The sequence below is a fragment of the Kogia breviceps genome, chromosome 3 (genome assembly GCF_026419965.1).
Source record: "Kogia breviceps isolate mKogBre1 chromosome 3, mKogBre1 haplotype 1, whole genome shotgun sequence".
NCBI classification, from domain to species: domain Eukaryota; kingdom Metazoa; phylum Chordata; class Mammalia; order Artiodactyla; family Physeteridae; genus Kogia; species Kogia breviceps.
Genome location: NC_081312.1, coordinates 41,034,650 through 41,053,125, shown reverse-complemented (window position 1 = coordinate 41,053,125; position 18,476 = coordinate 41,034,650). Strand labels below are relative to the sequence as shown.

The window sequence follows — 18,476 nt, the reverse complement described above, 5'->3', positions numbered from 1 at the left end:
AATACATCACCTGGGTAGATAAGATATAATTCTTTTTTCCAGAAGAAAGCAAGAAGAATATCCATCTGCATTAAATAAGCACATTGTCTTGGTTGAACCCTATATTGAGAGTGTGAGGAATAGACTCATAGTATATTATATGACCATTCTGAATGTGCATATATTTGCAGAATTTTATACTGCTAGATGAGCCATTTTTTAAATTTCAAAATAAGTCAGTAATCCACATGCTATAGACAAGAAGAGGTAAAGACTTTTATATAGCCTAATGAATGGAATAATTACTATTCTTTATTGGGCTACCAACAAAATATATATATATACATATATATCTATGTGTCTCTATGATATATTATATACTTTATATATACATATACATACATGTATACATACACATATATACATAGAGAGACAGAGAATGAGTCTCTGTCTCTCAAGGGTGCATCAAAGTTCCAATAGCTAGTTGATTCTAGGATAATAAACTCATAGATATATAACTGTGACCTTTCTATGATTTTATTCAAAGAAAATAATCCAAGATAATAAAATATATAAAAGAATATAGTAGCATTATTTATAACAGCAAAAAACCTGGAAATAACAAAATATTCACTGTGAGAGAATGGCTAAATAAATTACAGCATACCAATGCAAAGACCTATTATAAGTCATCACAAATAAAATCTATTTAATGGCATGGAAAAATATCCTCAACAGTACATCAAGTGGAAAGAAAAGGATACAAAATAATATATACATAGTATGCTTCAAATTTGGAGGACTAAACTAAAAGAACAAAACACAGATATGCATAGAAAAAATATAAGAATATACAACAGTTTATGTAGTGTCAGTTATATCTGGGTGGTCGTATTTTTGTTTCTTTTATATTTTTCTCCATTTTCCAAATTTTCGACAATAAAATGTAATTGTTTTATATTTAAGAAAAATGTATTTAAAAACCAGGCATGCATGGTCAGTTAACCAGAGAGGCAACCAATACAAATAATTTATTTGACTAGTATAAAAACCTGATATAACTTGTTACTCCCATTTCTTAGGAAAAATATAAACAGTAAATACCTGTATCTCCCTTTTCCAACCATTGATTGCAATTTGATTGTTTCTGTGGAGTTAACAATCTAAAATACAATAAACAAAATTTTTATATTATTTACTGAGCTGATAAATTATTTCAGAAATGAAAGCATTTTATTTTTAAAGGTTACCTGAACTGCATAAAATTTTGTGAACTTTTGAAAGCCGTAACATGTGAACACTTTGAATGGTTATTCACAGCAGAGTCATTCAATACCTGAACAAAAGAAATTAAGCATTAAAATTGACTACACAAAACAGTAAAACGTTTTGCTTGCCATGGATACTCAGGGCTCTCCAAGAACACTGTCACCTTCCTCATTCTCACTGTTATTATCAACATCAACAGCAACTACAAACAAAACATTAAATTAAATGAAACAACTACATACAAAACATTAAGTCAAACACTGGGAAACAAAAGGTTTAACTTTCAAGGAATTTGATGTTTTTGACAAGTATAATAACTATGCCTGATAGTATTTTTCATTTAAGGTAAACTTTAAATTTTTTCTTCCTTACTCATGATTAATCAAGTGAATCTTATCATTTTCTCAACTAATAACCTGATGTCTGTGTCTCTCCATCCCTTATAATCTCACAAATTGACTATAGGAAAGGAAAACAGTAGGTAAAAAGATTAAAGCCTGAAACTTTCTTTTTAAAATATGTATGATATGTATGACAAAGCTAATATTTCATTTTTAACTTTAAATTTTATTTAATACTAATATTTAAAATGCTACTTTACTAATGTTTGTATTGTCTGTTTCAAGTCTTTCATTCTCCCTGAGTCACTCATTTTGAAGAGTCACTGATTTTTCTTATTTGACCTGAAATTAAAATACCTTTAATAGGAAAGTTTATCCATTTATATTTGTTATAACAGCCACTGGTCTTAATTCTGTCATCTTATGTGCCTTTAGATCATAAGAAAAAGACCTTGTCCCTCAAAGAACACTTGGCCCTTAAAGAACAAGTGTTGTTACAGTTTTTATGTATGTTTTAAACAATATACATGTTTGTATATTCCTCCCGGTACAAGTATTTGTACAAGTATTTCAAGTAATTGTTTAGAGTAGGTGCCAAGAAGTGAAATTGCTGAGTATGTGCATTTTTATTTTTAATGAGTACTGTGAACCAGTCCTCTAAAGCAGTTGTCCCAAATTATACTCCCACTGTTGTTAACTTCACTAGACATTATCAAATGTTTTAATGTCTGCAAATCTGACAGGAGAAACCAGGTATCTCATTGGTTTAACTTGCATTTCCCTGTTCTCCTAAGGTCAGGCATCGTGTTATGTTTAGTGACCCTTAGTCTTTCCTTTTATGTAAGCTGACTTCTCTTTTGACCATTTTTATAGTTTTTTAAATTAATTTTTAAGAATTATTATGTATTTCTTTGTACATTATACATTCCAGATACCAATCCCCCAAGTGACAATTCTGTCACTCTTTTAACTCTGTTAGTGTCTTTCACCATACAAAAGCTTTTTTATTTTGATATACTCCATTGATCAATCTGTCTTTTATTGCACCACACTGTTATAATAACTGCATTTTGATAATGTTTAAAAATGTTTGGGGATGATGAAAATGTTCTGAAATTAGACAGTGATGATGGTTACACTATCTTGTGAACATACTAAAAACCACTGAAGTGTACACTTTAAAACAATCAATTTTATATGTGAATTATATCTCAGTAACTAAAGTTTAAATATAAACATTTTAATATCTGGTAGTAAGAGTCTCCCTAACATTCTTTTAAAAATCTTTATTTAAAATCATTTATTTGGGCTTCCCTGGTGGCTCAGTGGTTGAGGGTCCAACCTGCCGATGCAGGGGACACGGGTTCGTGCCCCGGTCTGGGAGGATCCCACATGCCGTGGAGCGGCTGGGCCCGTGAGCCATGGCTGCTGAGCCTGTGCGTTCGGAGCCTGTGCTCCACAACAGGAGAGGCCACAACCCTGAGAGGCCCGCGTACCACACACACACACACAAAAATCATTTATTAAACTATTAATGTAGTAAATCATATTGTTAGATTTTTTAAAATGCTAAACAATCATTGTATTCTTTGGGAAAACCAAGGTTAGTCATAATATATTACTCTTTCAATGTTACATTGCAAAATTTGGTTTGCTAGTAACTTATTTAGGATTTTTACATCTATGTTCATTCTTGAGACTTACATACCATAATTTTTCTTTTCTTTCACTATCCTTGTCCTTGCTATCTAATGGATTATTCATTTATAATTTGTTGGATAGTTTCTGACTCAAATTTTATACTCTGGAATTGTTTGTATAAAAAGATTATTTAATCCAATGGTTCTCAACTGGGGGCAATTTGGCCTCTTAGGAGATATTTGACAATGTCTGGAGATATTTTTGATTGTCATAATTTGGGGATGAGGTGCTACTGGACTCTAATGGGTCACAAGACGACCCCACAACAAAGAATTATCTGATCCAAAATGTCAACAGTGCCACTATTGAGAAACTCTGATCTAATCCTTAAAGGTTTGGTAGAATTCACCTGAAAAATTGAGTCTGGCATGTTCTGAAGGGCATGTGTGGTGGAAGGAAAAGGGAGGGAAATAAGGGAGAAAAGAGGGAAATAGATATTTATATACATTTCAGTTTCACTTACATCAGTTTCTTCTAGGTTATTAATCTATTCATGTTTTCCTTTTCCAGTTTATTTAGCAATTTATATTATGCTAAAAAACTGTCCATCTTACCTAAATTTTCAAAATATGGGTATATAGTTTTATAGTATCCTTTTAGGACTTAGAAAAGATGTCTTACATAAGTGTAGAGATATGCACTTTTTCCCCCTTTTATTCTTTTCTTTTGTTGGGGTGGATATTCTCCTTTTTCTCTACACTTGCTGAAACTTACTAACTTTTGGCTATATTAATTAACCCAACTTTTAAATTTCATTAATTTCTACTTTCTTTGCATTTATTATTTTATTTCTGTATTTTGAGTTAAGCTTTTCATACTTTGAGTGCAACTTTTCATACTTAAAGTTCAGCTAATTTTAATCTTTCCTATTTTTCTAGTATGTTTGTTTTCAAATATAAATGTCTCTCTGAGGACCAATTGGCTACATTTCACAGGTCTGGGTTTATAGTATTCTTTTAAATAGTTTTTAAATTCTATTTTGATTTCTTCTATAACCCCAAAGTAATTTCAAAGTATGTGAATTTCTTTTTTCTCAGCCAAATAGTTTTTTGAGGAGAGGGCTATCTTTTTGTTTAACTTGTATTTTTTTATGCTGTGGTTAGTGAAGATAGCAGCTTTTTAGAATTGGTTAAGATATCCTTTTTGTTCTAGTAAATAGTCAATTTTCGTGAATACTGCAAACAAAATTTAACTGAATTCTGTGTATGTTGGGTACAAAGTTTGCTAATTGTGCTACTCAGATCCTCTACATCCTTACTCATTTTTCATCTATCTGATTCGTTCTTATGACAGAAACTGCCAGTTTTCTATCCTATCACAAATCTACATTCCCTCTGTGTTCTGATTTAAAAAGCAAACAAACAAAAAAGCCCATCATATTTCTCAACCTTTCTGCAGATAGAGGTAGCCATGTTACAAAGTTCCAGCCAATGAAACATTAACATAAATTGTTTAAAAAGCTTCCATAAAAGATCCCTAAAATGAGGCTGACTCAACTAGCCTTTCTCCCCTTCTTTCCTGCCTAGAAGGAAGATATGATGGCAAGTGGTAGTGGTTAGCTTCTGACCATGAAATAACCTTGAGGTGAAAGTTTAGCATTAAGGATAGCAGGAAAAGAAAACACCAATGGAGCTTGAGAAATGATGACATTGTGGAGATGGTGCCACAATTTCCCTCTTTAATACAATTCCTTTAGAAGTGTCTTACTGTTTTTGGTCTACTGGGTACAGAGATTGGTATTTTCAAATATCTTTTATTTTTAGAAGTAAGGGAGAAGCCTACAGTATATGCTCAGGCTGCCACATTGAAACTCTTTTAGATCCTGAGATTGTACTAATGGCTACTTTAATATATTTATAACACACACATACACACACACACACGTCCTAAATGCAATACATTCACTATCTCATTTAAAGTAAGCATTTAATTTGTACTATTAAAAAAGAAATACCGGGCTTCCCTGGTGGTGCAGTGGTTGAGAGTCCTCCGGCTGATGCAGGGGACACGGGTTTGTGGCCTGCTGGGAAGATCCCACATGCGGCGGAGCGGCTGGGCCCGTGAGCCATGGCCACTGAGCCTGCGCGTCCGGAGCCTGTGCTCCGCAACGGGAGAGGCCACAACAGTGAGAGGCCCGCGTACTGCGCAAAAAAAAAAAAAAAAAAAAAGAAAGAAAGAAAGAAATACCTACCTGAGTATCACTTTCTTTTTGTCTGATGTCAATATTGGCAAGTTTTGACTGCTTCACAGAACTTTCTTCTTTTTTATCTAGGTTATTAAATGGTATAACTTCAAATCAATTTCAGAAATAGAATCAAATAGCATGCCCAATATTTAATCTAACCTTGTAATTTTAAAAAATCAAATTACATTAATATTTAAATTAAAATAAAGAGTTGTGAGTCACTACATATTCTTAATTCCTCAATATATAATAGCTATTACAATAACCATGAATGTAAAATGAAAAACAGCTGACAAAAATAAATTAATTAAATTTAAAAAAAACAGCTGACAAAACTACATCTTTATAATGGGACTACATCTTTATAATGGGGAACCAAAGAACAAAGAGTGGTGATATTAATGACTGGGGGACTAAAACAGCCAATGCAGTTAAGCTAATACAATGTAGTTAATCTATCCATTGAATGAAACATTCAAATATCTCAGTGACTAAGTCATAAATGTCATTATCACAAGTCTGCCACCCACTTTAATCATACATACTGATAATACAACCTCTCAAATGAAAAATATATAATTATTCATCCTCCCCTGACAGCTGGAAACCAGACTGAAACACTTTTTAAAGAAATATCACATGAGTGATTTCTTTCTCAAAGAGAAAAATGTTATGTATAGAAGGCACATCTTGTTTGCTCTCAGAAAAAATCAAAGTGGCACTTTACTGAGTCTATAGCTCTCCAGTATTGTTTGCTCTTTCTTACACCAAATGATAACTAAAGTTGCTCCTTTCTATTTCTTCTTTTATGTGTTTTCAAAGAAAACTATATTTTTGAATAATAAATAGATACTGTACCTTTAACTCTTGGTTCTGAAGGATGCATCTTTATTGGTTTGACTAATTTCTGAGATTCATATGGAAGAAATAATTGACTGTTTTGAGGGGTTTTATTCAACATAAGTACATGCTGTTCATCTTTTTCAAAAATTCTAAAGGGTGAATTATAAATATTAGCTAAGTAAAAAATTAACATATTTTAAAGCTAGAAGAGATATTTAGATATTATATAGTTAAAACTCCTCAATTTGTAGATAATGAAAAGAAGTTCCAGAGGATTTAACAAATCTGCCCAATACTATTAAATTACTTACTAGTGTCACAACTAAAACACACTTTTCCTGATTAAGTCCAGTGTTCTTCTCAATGTACCACACTCTCATTTTTAAAACATAATCATTTTAAAAGACTTTCTAAACCTGTGAAAAACATTTTAAACCAAAACTATATTTGCAAATAGCATGCTTTAGATTTTGAAGTACTACTTCAAAGTTTAAAAAGATTTATTCAGAAAAAATCAACTAGTATGAACACAGACATCATTAAAGCAATATTACAATCATAAATGGATCTGTTAAGTATTTTACTGGAAGAATAATTTCATTGAATTTTTCCTAAATTAGAGAAATAATTTATATTATTGATAGTTAAATAATAATTTAAATATTGGTATTATTTGATAATAACTATCAAAATGTAAGTAAAAATAACTAGTTATATGTTTCTCTCAACAGAGAATTTTTATATTAAAAAGTTATCAATAAAGTGAAATTCTGTACATTTACTTATTTTTCTAATCAATTTCATTATAAAATTAAAGACACATTACCATGGATGTGAGATGTGGGAGTAGGGAAATCAATAAATATAACAGATCCAAGGAAATAGGATAAGGGAAATTAACTTGGGAGAAGAGTGTTTTGAAAAATCAGATTAAGAGCAATATAGCCTGAGAAGAGGAATTTAAGATTTTAAAAGGGTATAGGCAGAAAGAGAAAAAGTAGAAAGTTTATCAAAAACAGCAACAGCAATACATCTATTTTTCTGTCACACAATAACAGAAAAAATCAATCTTTTATTTTTAAGTGCCTCCATCACTGATGTCTATTTTATCACCATTAGGATGAAAGACAAGGAAACATATGATGCCACAGATTCAGTAACATTTTGATTCATCTTCACTCTCTGTGGCAAAGGAGAACTGCTCAAGCTGGTGACAGGATGATAAAAAGGCAAATACATTGCTGTTCCCAACATTTTTCCTCTTGTTTTACTCCTTTTGGTGACCCATAATGGAAAACTGGATGAAATGTACAACCAACAGGTTACAGAACAGCAAATGGGCTGCTGCTACCCTATTTCTCTCTACACATTATCCTTTACCTTACTAAATAATAAGCAAATTTGAATATTAGTCCATAATATTTAAAGGTATAAATTAATATCTTTCATAAGAAATGAATAGAAAACAGCCTGCACAATAAATGTTTATAGATACTATGTAATATTAGTGGCTTGGGCTAGAATATGTAATCAAATTTTAAATGCAGAATATGTGTTCACATAAAATCCCATTTTAAAGTTTACTTATACCTTTCTTTCAATTCCTTTCTCTCTTCTATATTTTTATTTTTTTCTTCCAGAGTTTCTGAAAGATTCTTCATTTCATAAAGTCTTGCAATCTGCTAAAAGGAAAAATGATAAAGCAAAACAAAATAATTACCTGCAAAGCATTAAGGAACATATGGTTTATCCTAACTAATGAATATTATTTTTTCTACATAATCACAAGACGTATTTTTGGTAGTATTAGCAATCTTTTAGTGAAAAGAGTCAAAATTAACAATAAATCATACTCCTTTTATTTTTTCTTACAACTCCACTAGCAAATCTATTAGATTTCAATGAACTTTCATCTTCTTTTTTAAAAAGGACAGTGAGAAGCAAAGTAGACATTGATTCCCTACATAGAGATGTAGTTACCATATATTTTAAAGAAAGTGGCATCCACTTTCTTCTCATTACTAAAATGATATTAATACTACTTGGAACCTCATGCCTGTGAATGATAAATACACCATCTTTACACAGTTTTCAGAAAATTTAGAAAATCAGCTATTCAACTTTTTTTCAAAACTTGTAAGTGACTTTGATGGGTTCTCATACTCATCAATGAAAGCCACATTTCAATTCAATACTAAAAATGTATTCATGAAAATATCATGCACCATCAATCTTAAAGGCTAAACTAGATTTATAAAGATTATAGTCATAAATTTTCTAGATTAAGTCTTTTAAATTATTTACTGCCTTGTTCTCTTTTTTGACAACACTGTTTGTAAGCTCTGCTAATGCCTTTAAATACCTATTATTAAGCTCCATCTTGTTCCTTCCTATCTTCTTTCCTTAGCACCCAAAGAAAGTTAAACCATTCCCCAAAACTCAGAGCTGAATACACTCAACACCTAAAACACATTTTGGCTTCAATGGTAATCTGAGGCAAATAAATTATTATAAGCTTTTCTCCATATTGAGGCTCTTTAGAAACAGCTCTTCTTAGACGTTCATCTAACACACCATTACACTTATACATTAACACATATATTAGAAATATATAACAAAATTAATACCTGGTTTAAATAATTAATTTCTATTTCCACATCATCTACTTCTTTCTTCAATTCACATGATCTTTTGGAAAATTTGTTGGCATGTTTAAGAGTATCTTGTGTTTTACATCTCAAATTAACCCTTTTATGTTAAGGAACTATGTTATACAAGTAACTTTCACACTTACATACACTATATCAAAAATAATTAGTATTATGTAACATTATTTGTATATGTATCATGTAAGCAATATCAATAACAGTATCTGAAAATAGCTGTAAGACTAGTAAAAACATCTGGCAAACTGACAGACAATGTATTGTTCGTCTATGTTATATATTTAGCTTAAAAATAACATTTCTTCAAAAATATGTCAGGATTTTTTATTTCGGTTAAATATTTTCACAGGGTGGTTTTTAACTTTTGGTTTTTACCCAACTTTACCATGTCATTTGGCATGATGAACATAATCAATTCAGGTCCAAACTTAACATCTTGTGTTTCTATAATTTATTTGTTCCAAAGTCAACATTAAAAATCCACTCAATTTTCCTCTTCTTGCTCTTTAAGGTCTATCAGTGCATCCTGCAGAACTCAAAAGAGAGCTGCATCTTCTATCTGAACTTTCTGCTTGAACTGGATTTATACCCAATTTCAAGTAGAGAATTTCTCAGCTGTTAACAGACACCCTGCATGGTTATTAGCTACTACCATTTCCTAAGCTACTCTACAATCCATTTAGGAGAATTTAAAAGTGAATAAAACAGTGTTAATGAACAAGAATTCCAGAGAAAATCTTTATCAGACCTTTCCTATTTCGCTAAAATTTATGATTTATATGCTAGCACATGAAATTTCAGATGAACATATTTATAATGCTATGCTGTTATCAAAAGTATCAATTTAAAATTTCAGATATAGACATTTAAATCCTAATCTTCAATTCTCTCTACCTCCATCACCTCTTCATGTTTGTCATGTAATCTTATGTCTCATCCATTTCTACATCCAACTCCCTAAACCCCTGCTGTGCCTTATGCATCTACCAACCTCTGCCTCTTTCTATTGAGAAGTTAAAACACAGATGGGCAGCAAATGAACAACTACGTACAGAATAAGCTAAAACCCAAACATGGAGAGAGCAAGCAGCAAAGGAGTTAAAAGGATGATTTGGGATGAAGTAGAATGAAGCAAGGTAGAATGCAGGGATAAAGAAGACTTTGTACAAACAGTGGAGTTATAATCTGATAGGAAAGCATATGAAGGATTGTGGAGGTTGGAAGAGGATTAAAGTTCCAAGTTCATCATCAGGGAAGATCTCCTTGACAAACAGATGAGACTTAAGACCAATTAAGAATTACTTAAGCATCTAATACAATGCCACTGTATTACTTGTTTACATGTCTGTTTCCTCTGCTAAACTGTGAGCTCCTTATAAGAAAGCTCTATATCTTCTTGAGTATTGCCTGGCACAAAGTAGGTACCCAATGAATTGTGACTCACCTCTTTACCATCTTCCATCTTAACAAGTAATAATCAATTGATTTAACTGGAACTCTTTGGTAAGACAGAGCAAGATGACTTTTTCATTGGTTTGGTTGATAAGATATGCCACTTAAAGACAGATTCATATGCCACTTATTGGCATTAAAATTTCTTGCTTCTGATGACATGCACATGTATGAAAACTAATCTCAGATGATCTTTAAAGTAATCTCTAAATTTTTTAATTAAACAAAATACCAAAACAATGTGATTCTCACAGGGAAATGCAATAATAATTAAAATACAGAAATAATACTTATCCAATAAAAATCCTAAGTAGAAATACTACTGTGGATACATATGTAATGTCCAACTGGTAAGTGATGGAAAGGGAGCAGGCACTGAAAAACAAAGTCATATTTTAGATTAATTTATTATATTTTTTATTATAAAGATAATGTTATTAAAACAGTATGTAACAAAACAATTAATACCTAAAAATTCCATAAAAATAGTTTCATTCATTTTTAGTTGTTCAGTACATGCCAACACTCTGTTTTGAATTTCTTCATGTTCTCTTTTCTTCTCATAATACTCATGTGAAAGAGGTGTTTCTGAGTATTTTTGTTGGTATTGCTTTAAAACATCTTTATACTGACATATATAACTGTGGTACATTTTTCTGTTAAAATTAAAAGAAATGATGTCAATATAACAAAAGTATATCTAAAATCACTTGTTAAAGTCTGCTAAATTAAGCATAACAGATAAGTTAAAAATCTACTTATTCTTGCTTCCCTCAATACCGTCTGTCCTTCAAACTTTTCTTAACTCTATTACACTTTTCAATTCTCTACTCTTTTTCTTCACTACCTGAGTTACTCACTCCTTAATCATCTTCAATTAAACTTCCACTTCCACCAGTTTAATGAAACTATCCTTCCCAAGGTTATCAATGATCTAATTTGTCCACCTTAGTGATCTCTTCACTTTTCATTCTAAATGACACTGCAGAACCTGGTTCTTTTGATGACTTCTTGAATCTCTATCCTCCCTGAGTTCTGAATCTCTATTCTTCCCAGTTCAGCTACCTCTATAACTATGCTATTAAATCTCCTTCAGCTTTCTAAGCTAAAGTTATCATGTTCTAGGTGATAGAACTTTGGGTTCACAATCATTCTTGTATACTCCAGAACTATTTTATAAGAAAATTTCAGCACTGTTTGGAGGTACTCCTTCAAGTACAACTAAGGTAGAGGTGCATGGTCATCTATTTCGGAACCAGTCTTGAATGAGATGGTCAATTCTTATGAAAGGATATTAACTCTTGCTTCTCATTTGAACTTTCCTTGATCTACAATAGGGGTCAATTACTATGATCTATGGGCCAAATCTAATCTGCCATAGATTAAAATTGTTCTTAGCTCATAGGCTGTTTTTGTACAGCCTATGAGCTAAGAAGAATTTTTACATTTTTAAATGATTAAAAAATCAAAATAATAATAATGTTTCATGACATATTAAAATTATATGAAAATCAAACTGTAATGTCCATAAATAAAGTTTTATTAGAACACAGTCAATCACTTACATACTGCCTAAAGTTGCTCTTGTACCACAGTATCAGACTTGAGTAGCTGTGACAAAGACTGTCTATTCCCACAAAGCCTGGAACGTTTACAATATGGCCCTTTACAAAAAAAAGTTTGTCAGTCCTCATCTACTACACTGAACATGTTCAATCCAGGTCCATTGCAAAAAACATATTCTTGGGAGGAGAAAAAGATGGCAGAGTAGAGGGATGTGGAGCTCACCTCCTCCACAAACACATCAAAACTACATCTACAAGTGGAACAATTCTCACAGAATACCTACTGAAAGCTTGCAGAAGATCTCATACAACCAAAGCTACAAGAAAAATTCCCACGTAACCACTGCTCTTGCAGAAGGGCTGAAATCTGAGCCAATTACCTGCACTTCCCCTTTGGCATGGGGGTGAGGCTTGGGCAGGTTCTTGTGCAGGCAGATTTGCGAGCACACATGCATGCCCAAAGGACCTCTGAGCTCATTATGAGCACTTCCACAGTGGATGTGGCCCCTTGAGGGCAGTGTCAACAACAGACTTCTTTGTGGGTGTGCACACCAAGTGGCAGGTGGCATCATAGAGTTGCATGTCCCAGTGGACATCTCCTGGGGAAGAACACGCAGTGGGCTCCTTTCTCAGAGGGAGTGCTCCCAGTCCCACCTACCTCACATCACAGCTTAGAACCAGATCTGGGGGCTTCTACTCCAACAACTGGGGAGCAGACCCCAACCTTGACAGGGCTGTGACAACCACCAGAGCAAAGAGGAGGCCCCACTCAACATCCAGTGCAGGCTCTGGTCACCACAACACCAAACACATCCCCTATCAAGGGGACAAGGGCCAGCACAACCTGAGGAAAGTATTGGTAATCATCCATACCACAAACAGCCCTCGCACCAAAAATACTGCACTCACACAGTCTACACAAGGGTCACTCCCACATAAAAACAGACCTTCAAGACCACAGTAGATAACTGTTTCTCCAAAATTCATAGAGTTGGAGAAATATAAGTAAAGTGAAAAAAGCAGAGGAACTACTCTGAATTAAAAGAACCAAAGAAATTCCCTGAAAGAACAATGAAATAGACCTCTCCAATCTACCAGACCCTGAGGTCAAAACGGAGGTAGTAAAAATGCTTTAGGAACTAAGAAAGACTATCAATAGAAATGCAGATCACTGTAACAAGGAATTAGAAACTATTAAAAAAAGCCAATCAAAATTAGACAACTCAATTGCCAAAATGAAAACTGAGCAAAAGGCATAAATAGTAAACTAAATAATGCAGAATAAGAAGTGATCTGGAAGACAGAATAACTGAAATCACCCAAGCAGAACAGCAGACAGAAAGACAAATGAAAAAAAGAAAGAAAGATATGAGATCTATGGGATAATAAAAGCAAGCCAATCTACACATAATAGGAATCCCAGGAAAAAAAGAAGAGAAAGGGGGATCAAAAATGTTTTCAAAGAAATTATGGCTGTAAACTTCCCAAACCTGAAGAAGGAAACAGCAGTCCAGGTACAGGAAGCACAGAGGTTCCCAAACAAGAGAAACCCAAACAGACCAAATCCAAGACATATCATAATTAAAATGGCAAAAGTGAAAGATAAAGAGAGGATTCTAAAGGCAGCAAGAGAAAAAACAGAGTCAGTTACAAGGGAACCCCCATAAAGCTACCAGCTAATTTCTCTAAAGAAACTTTGCAGGCCATAAAGAGAGGCAAGATATATCCAAAGTCCTGAAAAACAAAAGCCTGCAACCTAGGATACTCTACCCGGCCAGACTGTCATTTAGAATAGAAGGAGAGATAAACAATTTCTCAGACAAGCAAAAACTAAAAGGAGACAGCAATACTAAATCTATCCTAAAAGAAATACTGAGAGATCTTCTCTAAATAGAAAAGAAGCAGGAATCAATAAAAAAGGTAAACTCACAGTAGGAAAGGTAAATATATAAAAGGATTGAATATCATTTAAATAAGCCAGTACATGGATTAAAAAACAATCAAAAAAATTCTGTGAAAGCAATTATAAATACAATGAACAGCAAAAAGATAAACATGAAGATGTAAAATAGAACATCAAAATCACAAAGTGTGGGGGAGGGGAGTAAGAAAATGCAGATCTTTTAGAATGTGTTTGAGCTTATATGACTATGAATCTAAAGGAAGTAGATACAGTCATGAGATAACATACTTGAAAACCAGGGTAATCACAAATCAAAAACATAAAATAGATTCACAAAAACCAAAAAGAAAGGAACTCAAGCATAATACAAACCACAAACGGAAAAAAAAAAGGAGAAAGGAACAAAGATGTGCAAAATGAACTGGAAAACAAGGTTTAAAATGGCAATAAATACATATTATCAATAATTATGTTATATATAAATGGACTAAATGCACCAATCAAATATACAGAGTGGCAGATTAGATAATAAAACAAGAATCTACAATATGCTGCCTACAAAAGACCCACTTCAGGGTGATAGACACATATAGATTGAAAGTGAGGGGATGGAAAAAGATACTTCATGCAAAAGGAAATGACAAGAAAGTGGGGGTAGCAATACTCACATCAGACAAAACAGACTTTAAAACGAAGGCCACAAAGAAAGACAATGAAGGTCAACAAAGAATAAGATGATCAATACAAGAAGAGGATATCACACTCATTAACACATATGTACCCAATATAGGAGGACCAAAATACATAAAACAAATACCAAGAGACAAAAAGGGAGAAATTGATGGGAATACAACAATAGTAGGAGAGTTTAACACCCTACTGACATCATAGGACAGACCTTCCACACAGAAAATCAATAACGTAACAGAGATCCTAAATTACACAATAGAACAGTTAGAGTTAATTGATATCTACAAGACACTACATCCAAAAAAACAGAACACACATTCTTTTCAAGAGCACGTGGAACATTCCCTAGAATAGACCATATACTAGGACACAAAACAAGCCTCAACAAATTTAAGAGGACAGAAATTATTTCAAGCAACTTTCCTGAGTGCAATGGTATGAAACTAGATATCAACCACAGAAAGAGAAATGAGAAAAAAATGATTACATGGAGACCAAACAACGTGCCACTAAAAAACCAATGGGTCAGTGGTGAAATCAAAGAGGAAATTTAAAAATACCTTGAAACAAATGACAATGAAAACACAACCATACAAAATCTATGGGATGCAGAAAAAGCAGTTCTAAGAGAGAAGTTCATAGCAATACAGGTCTTCTTCCAAAAACAAGAAAAATATTAAATAAACAACCTAACCTATCACCTAAAAGAATTAGAAAAAGAAAAACAAACAAAACCTAAATTCAGCAGAAGGAAGGAAATAATAAAGATCAGAGAGGAAATAAATAAGTGGAGACTTAAAAAATAGAAAAAAATCAATAAAACCAAGAGATAGTTGAAAGGATAAATGAAACTGACAAGCTTATAGCCAAGCTCACCAAAAAGAAAAGAGACAGGATACAAATGAATGAAATAAGAAACGGAAGAGGAGAAATAACAACCGATATTGTTACAGGGAAGAACAAATCTGACTACATGTTGGATCTGTTTCTCTTACTTTAACTTTTGCTTCCTGCTGCTTTTGTTCACTAAAAGGTTACTGTCTATACATAATGGTCTGCTTCAGGGAACCTGCCCCTCTGCCTGAATGTTAAACCAAAGTGCCTTTGTTCAGGGAAACATCCTGACCCTGTCCACCTGTGAGTGGCTGCAAGAAAGAAGAAATTAACACATCCCCTTCCCAAGACTGGCTATTCCAGGAGATATTTGCAAGACTTATGGCCTTTTTACTTTACTTCCTCACCTCTGCCCCCTCTCTGTTCTATAGAAGAAAATGGCATCCAGACCCCAATAAGATGGTTCCTTAAGACACTAGTCTGCCATCTTCTTGGTCTGCTGGCTTTCTGAATGAAGTCACTATTCCTTGCCTCAACACCTCTTCTCCTGATTTATTGGCTTGCCATGTGGCAAGCAGAGTGAGCTTGGACTCGGTAACAATACCATAGAAATACAAAAAAATTACTAGGAAAATATTATGAACAATTATATGCCAACAAATTTGACAACACAGAAGAAATGGACAAGTTGCTAGAAATATACAGCCTGCCAACATTGAATCAAGAAGAAACAGATAATTTGAACAGACTGATCACTAGAAGTGAAATCGAATCTGTAATAAAAAAAGGCTCCCTGCAAACAAAAGTCCAGGACTGGATGGCTTCACTGGGTTATTCTACCAAACATACAAAGAAGAACTTATATCTATCCTTCTCAAACTCTTCCAAAAGACTGAAGAGGAGGGAACACTCCCAAAGTCATTCTATGAAGTCACCATCACCCTGATACCAAAACCAGAAAAAGACACTACTAAAAAAGAAAATTACAGGCCAATATCTTTGATGAATGTAGACGCAAAAATCCTCAACAAAATATTAGTAAACCAAGTCCAACAACACATAAAAAGGGCCATACACCATAATCAAATTGGATTCATCCCAGAGTCACAAGGATGGTTCAACAAACACAAATCAATCAATGTGATACACCACCACAACAAAAGAAAATACAAAAACCACATGATCATCTCAATAGATGCAGAAAAAGCATTTGATAAAATTCAACATCCATTCACGATAAAAACTCTCACCAAAGTGGGTATAAAGGGAACATAACATAATGAAAGCCATTTATGACAAACCTACAGCTTACATGATACTAAATGGTGAAAAGATGAAAGCCTTCCCACTACGTGTTGGAATAAGACAAGGATGCCCACTCTCACTTTTATTCAACATACTATTGGAAGTCCTAGCCACAGCAATCAAGCAAGAAAAAAGAAATAAAAGGCATCCAAATTAGAAGGGAAGAGGTAAAATTGTCATTATATGCAGATAACATGATACTCTATCAGAAAACCCTTAAGACTCCACACAAAAACTACCAAAACTGATAAACGAATTCAGCAAGGTATCAGGATACAAGATTAATAAACAGAAATCTGTTGCACTTCCTTACACTAACAATGAAGTATCAGAAAGAGACAGTAAAAAAGCAATCCTGTTTAAAATCACATTGCTCAAAAAAAAAAAAAAAACAAACCTAGGAATAAACCTAACCAAGGAGGTGAAAGATTTATATGCTGAGAACTATAAAACACTAATAAGGAAAACTGAAGATGATTCAAAGAAATGAAAAGATATCTCATGGTCTTGGGTTGGAAGAATTAATATAGTTAAAATTGCCATGCTACCCAAACGAATCTACAGATTTAATGCAATCCCTATCAAATTACCCATGACGTTTTACACAGAACTAGAACAAATGATTCTAAAATTTATACGGAACCACAAAAGACCCAGAATTGCCAAAGCAATCCTGAGGTAAAGAAGAAGGGTTACTTCTAGACTTCAGGAAATATTACAAAGCTACAGTAATCAAAACGGTAGTACTGGCACAAAAACAGACATATAGAAATGGAACAGAATAGAAGGCCCAGAAATAAACCCCCACACCTATGGCCAATTAATCTTTGACCAAGGAGGCAAGAGTATACAATGGAGAAAAGACAGTCTCTTCAGCAAGTGGTGTTGGGAAAGCTGGACAGACTCATGTAAATCAATGAAGTCAAAACACTCCCTCATATCACACACAAAAATAAATTCAAAATGGCTTAAAGACTTAAATATAAAACATGACACCATAAAACTCCTAGAAGAGAACATAGGCAAAACATTCTCTGACATAAACCATACCAATGTTTTCTTGGGTCAGTCTTGCAAGGCAAAATAAATAAAAGCAAAAATAAACAAATGGGGGCTTCCCTGGTGGCACAGTGGTTGAGAGTCCGCCTGCTGATGCAGGGGACACGGGTTCGCGCCCCAGTCTGGGAAGATCCCATATGACGCTGTGCAGCTGGGCCTGTGAGCCACGGCTGCTGAGCCTGCGTGTCCGGAGCCTGTGCTCCGCAATGGGAGAAGCCACAACAGTGAGAGGCCCGCGTACCGCAAAAAAATAAAAATAAAAAATAAATAAACAAATGGGACCTAATCAAACTTAACAGCTTTCACATAGTAAAGGAAACCATAAACAAAACAAAAAGACAACCTACGGACTGGGAGAAAATATTTGCAAAGAATGCAGCTGACAGGGGCTTAATTTCCAAAACATACAAAGAGCTCATACAACTCAATATCAGAGAAACAAACAACCCAATCAAAGACCGTGCCGAAGACTAAATAGACATTTCTCAAAAGAAGACATACACATGGCCAACAGACACATGAAAAGATGCTCAACATTGCTAATTATTAGAGAAATGCAAAGCAAAACTACAATGAGGTATCACCTCACAGTCTACAAATAATAATGCTGGATAGGGTGTGGAGAAAAGGGTACCCTCCTACACTGTTGGTGGGAATGTAAATTGGTGCAGCCACTATGGAAAA

General features: G+C 33.6%; 1 protein-coding gene across 1 annotated transcript in view; it reads right to left on the bottom strand.

Annotated features, from left to right (window-relative positions):
* The window catches only part of C3H14orf39 (chromosome 3 C14orf39 homolog), a 58,469-nt gene that overhangs the window by 16,888 nt on the left and 23,105 nt on the right, over window positions 1–18,476 (bottom strand). Inside the window, exons 5-12 of the mRNA XM_059059666.1 lie at window positions 10,905–11,092; window positions 10,769–10,811; window positions 8,946–9,066; window positions 7,909–8,000; window positions 6,334–6,467; window positions 5,482–5,558; window positions 1,230–1,315; window positions 1,084–1,142 (exon numbers count right to left, since the gene is read on the bottom strand). Of these exons, the coding sequence (XP_058915649.1) occupies window positions 1,084–1,142; window positions 1,230–1,315; window positions 5,482–5,558; window positions 6,334–6,467; window positions 7,909–8,000; window positions 8,946–9,066; window positions 10,769–10,811; window positions 10,905–11,092 (800 nt within the window). The remainder of the gene's footprint in view (window positions 1–1,083; window positions 1,143–1,229; window positions 1,316–5,481; window positions 5,559–6,333; window positions 6,468–7,908; window positions 8,001–8,945; window positions 9,067–10,768; window positions 10,812–10,904; window positions 11,093–18,476) is intronic.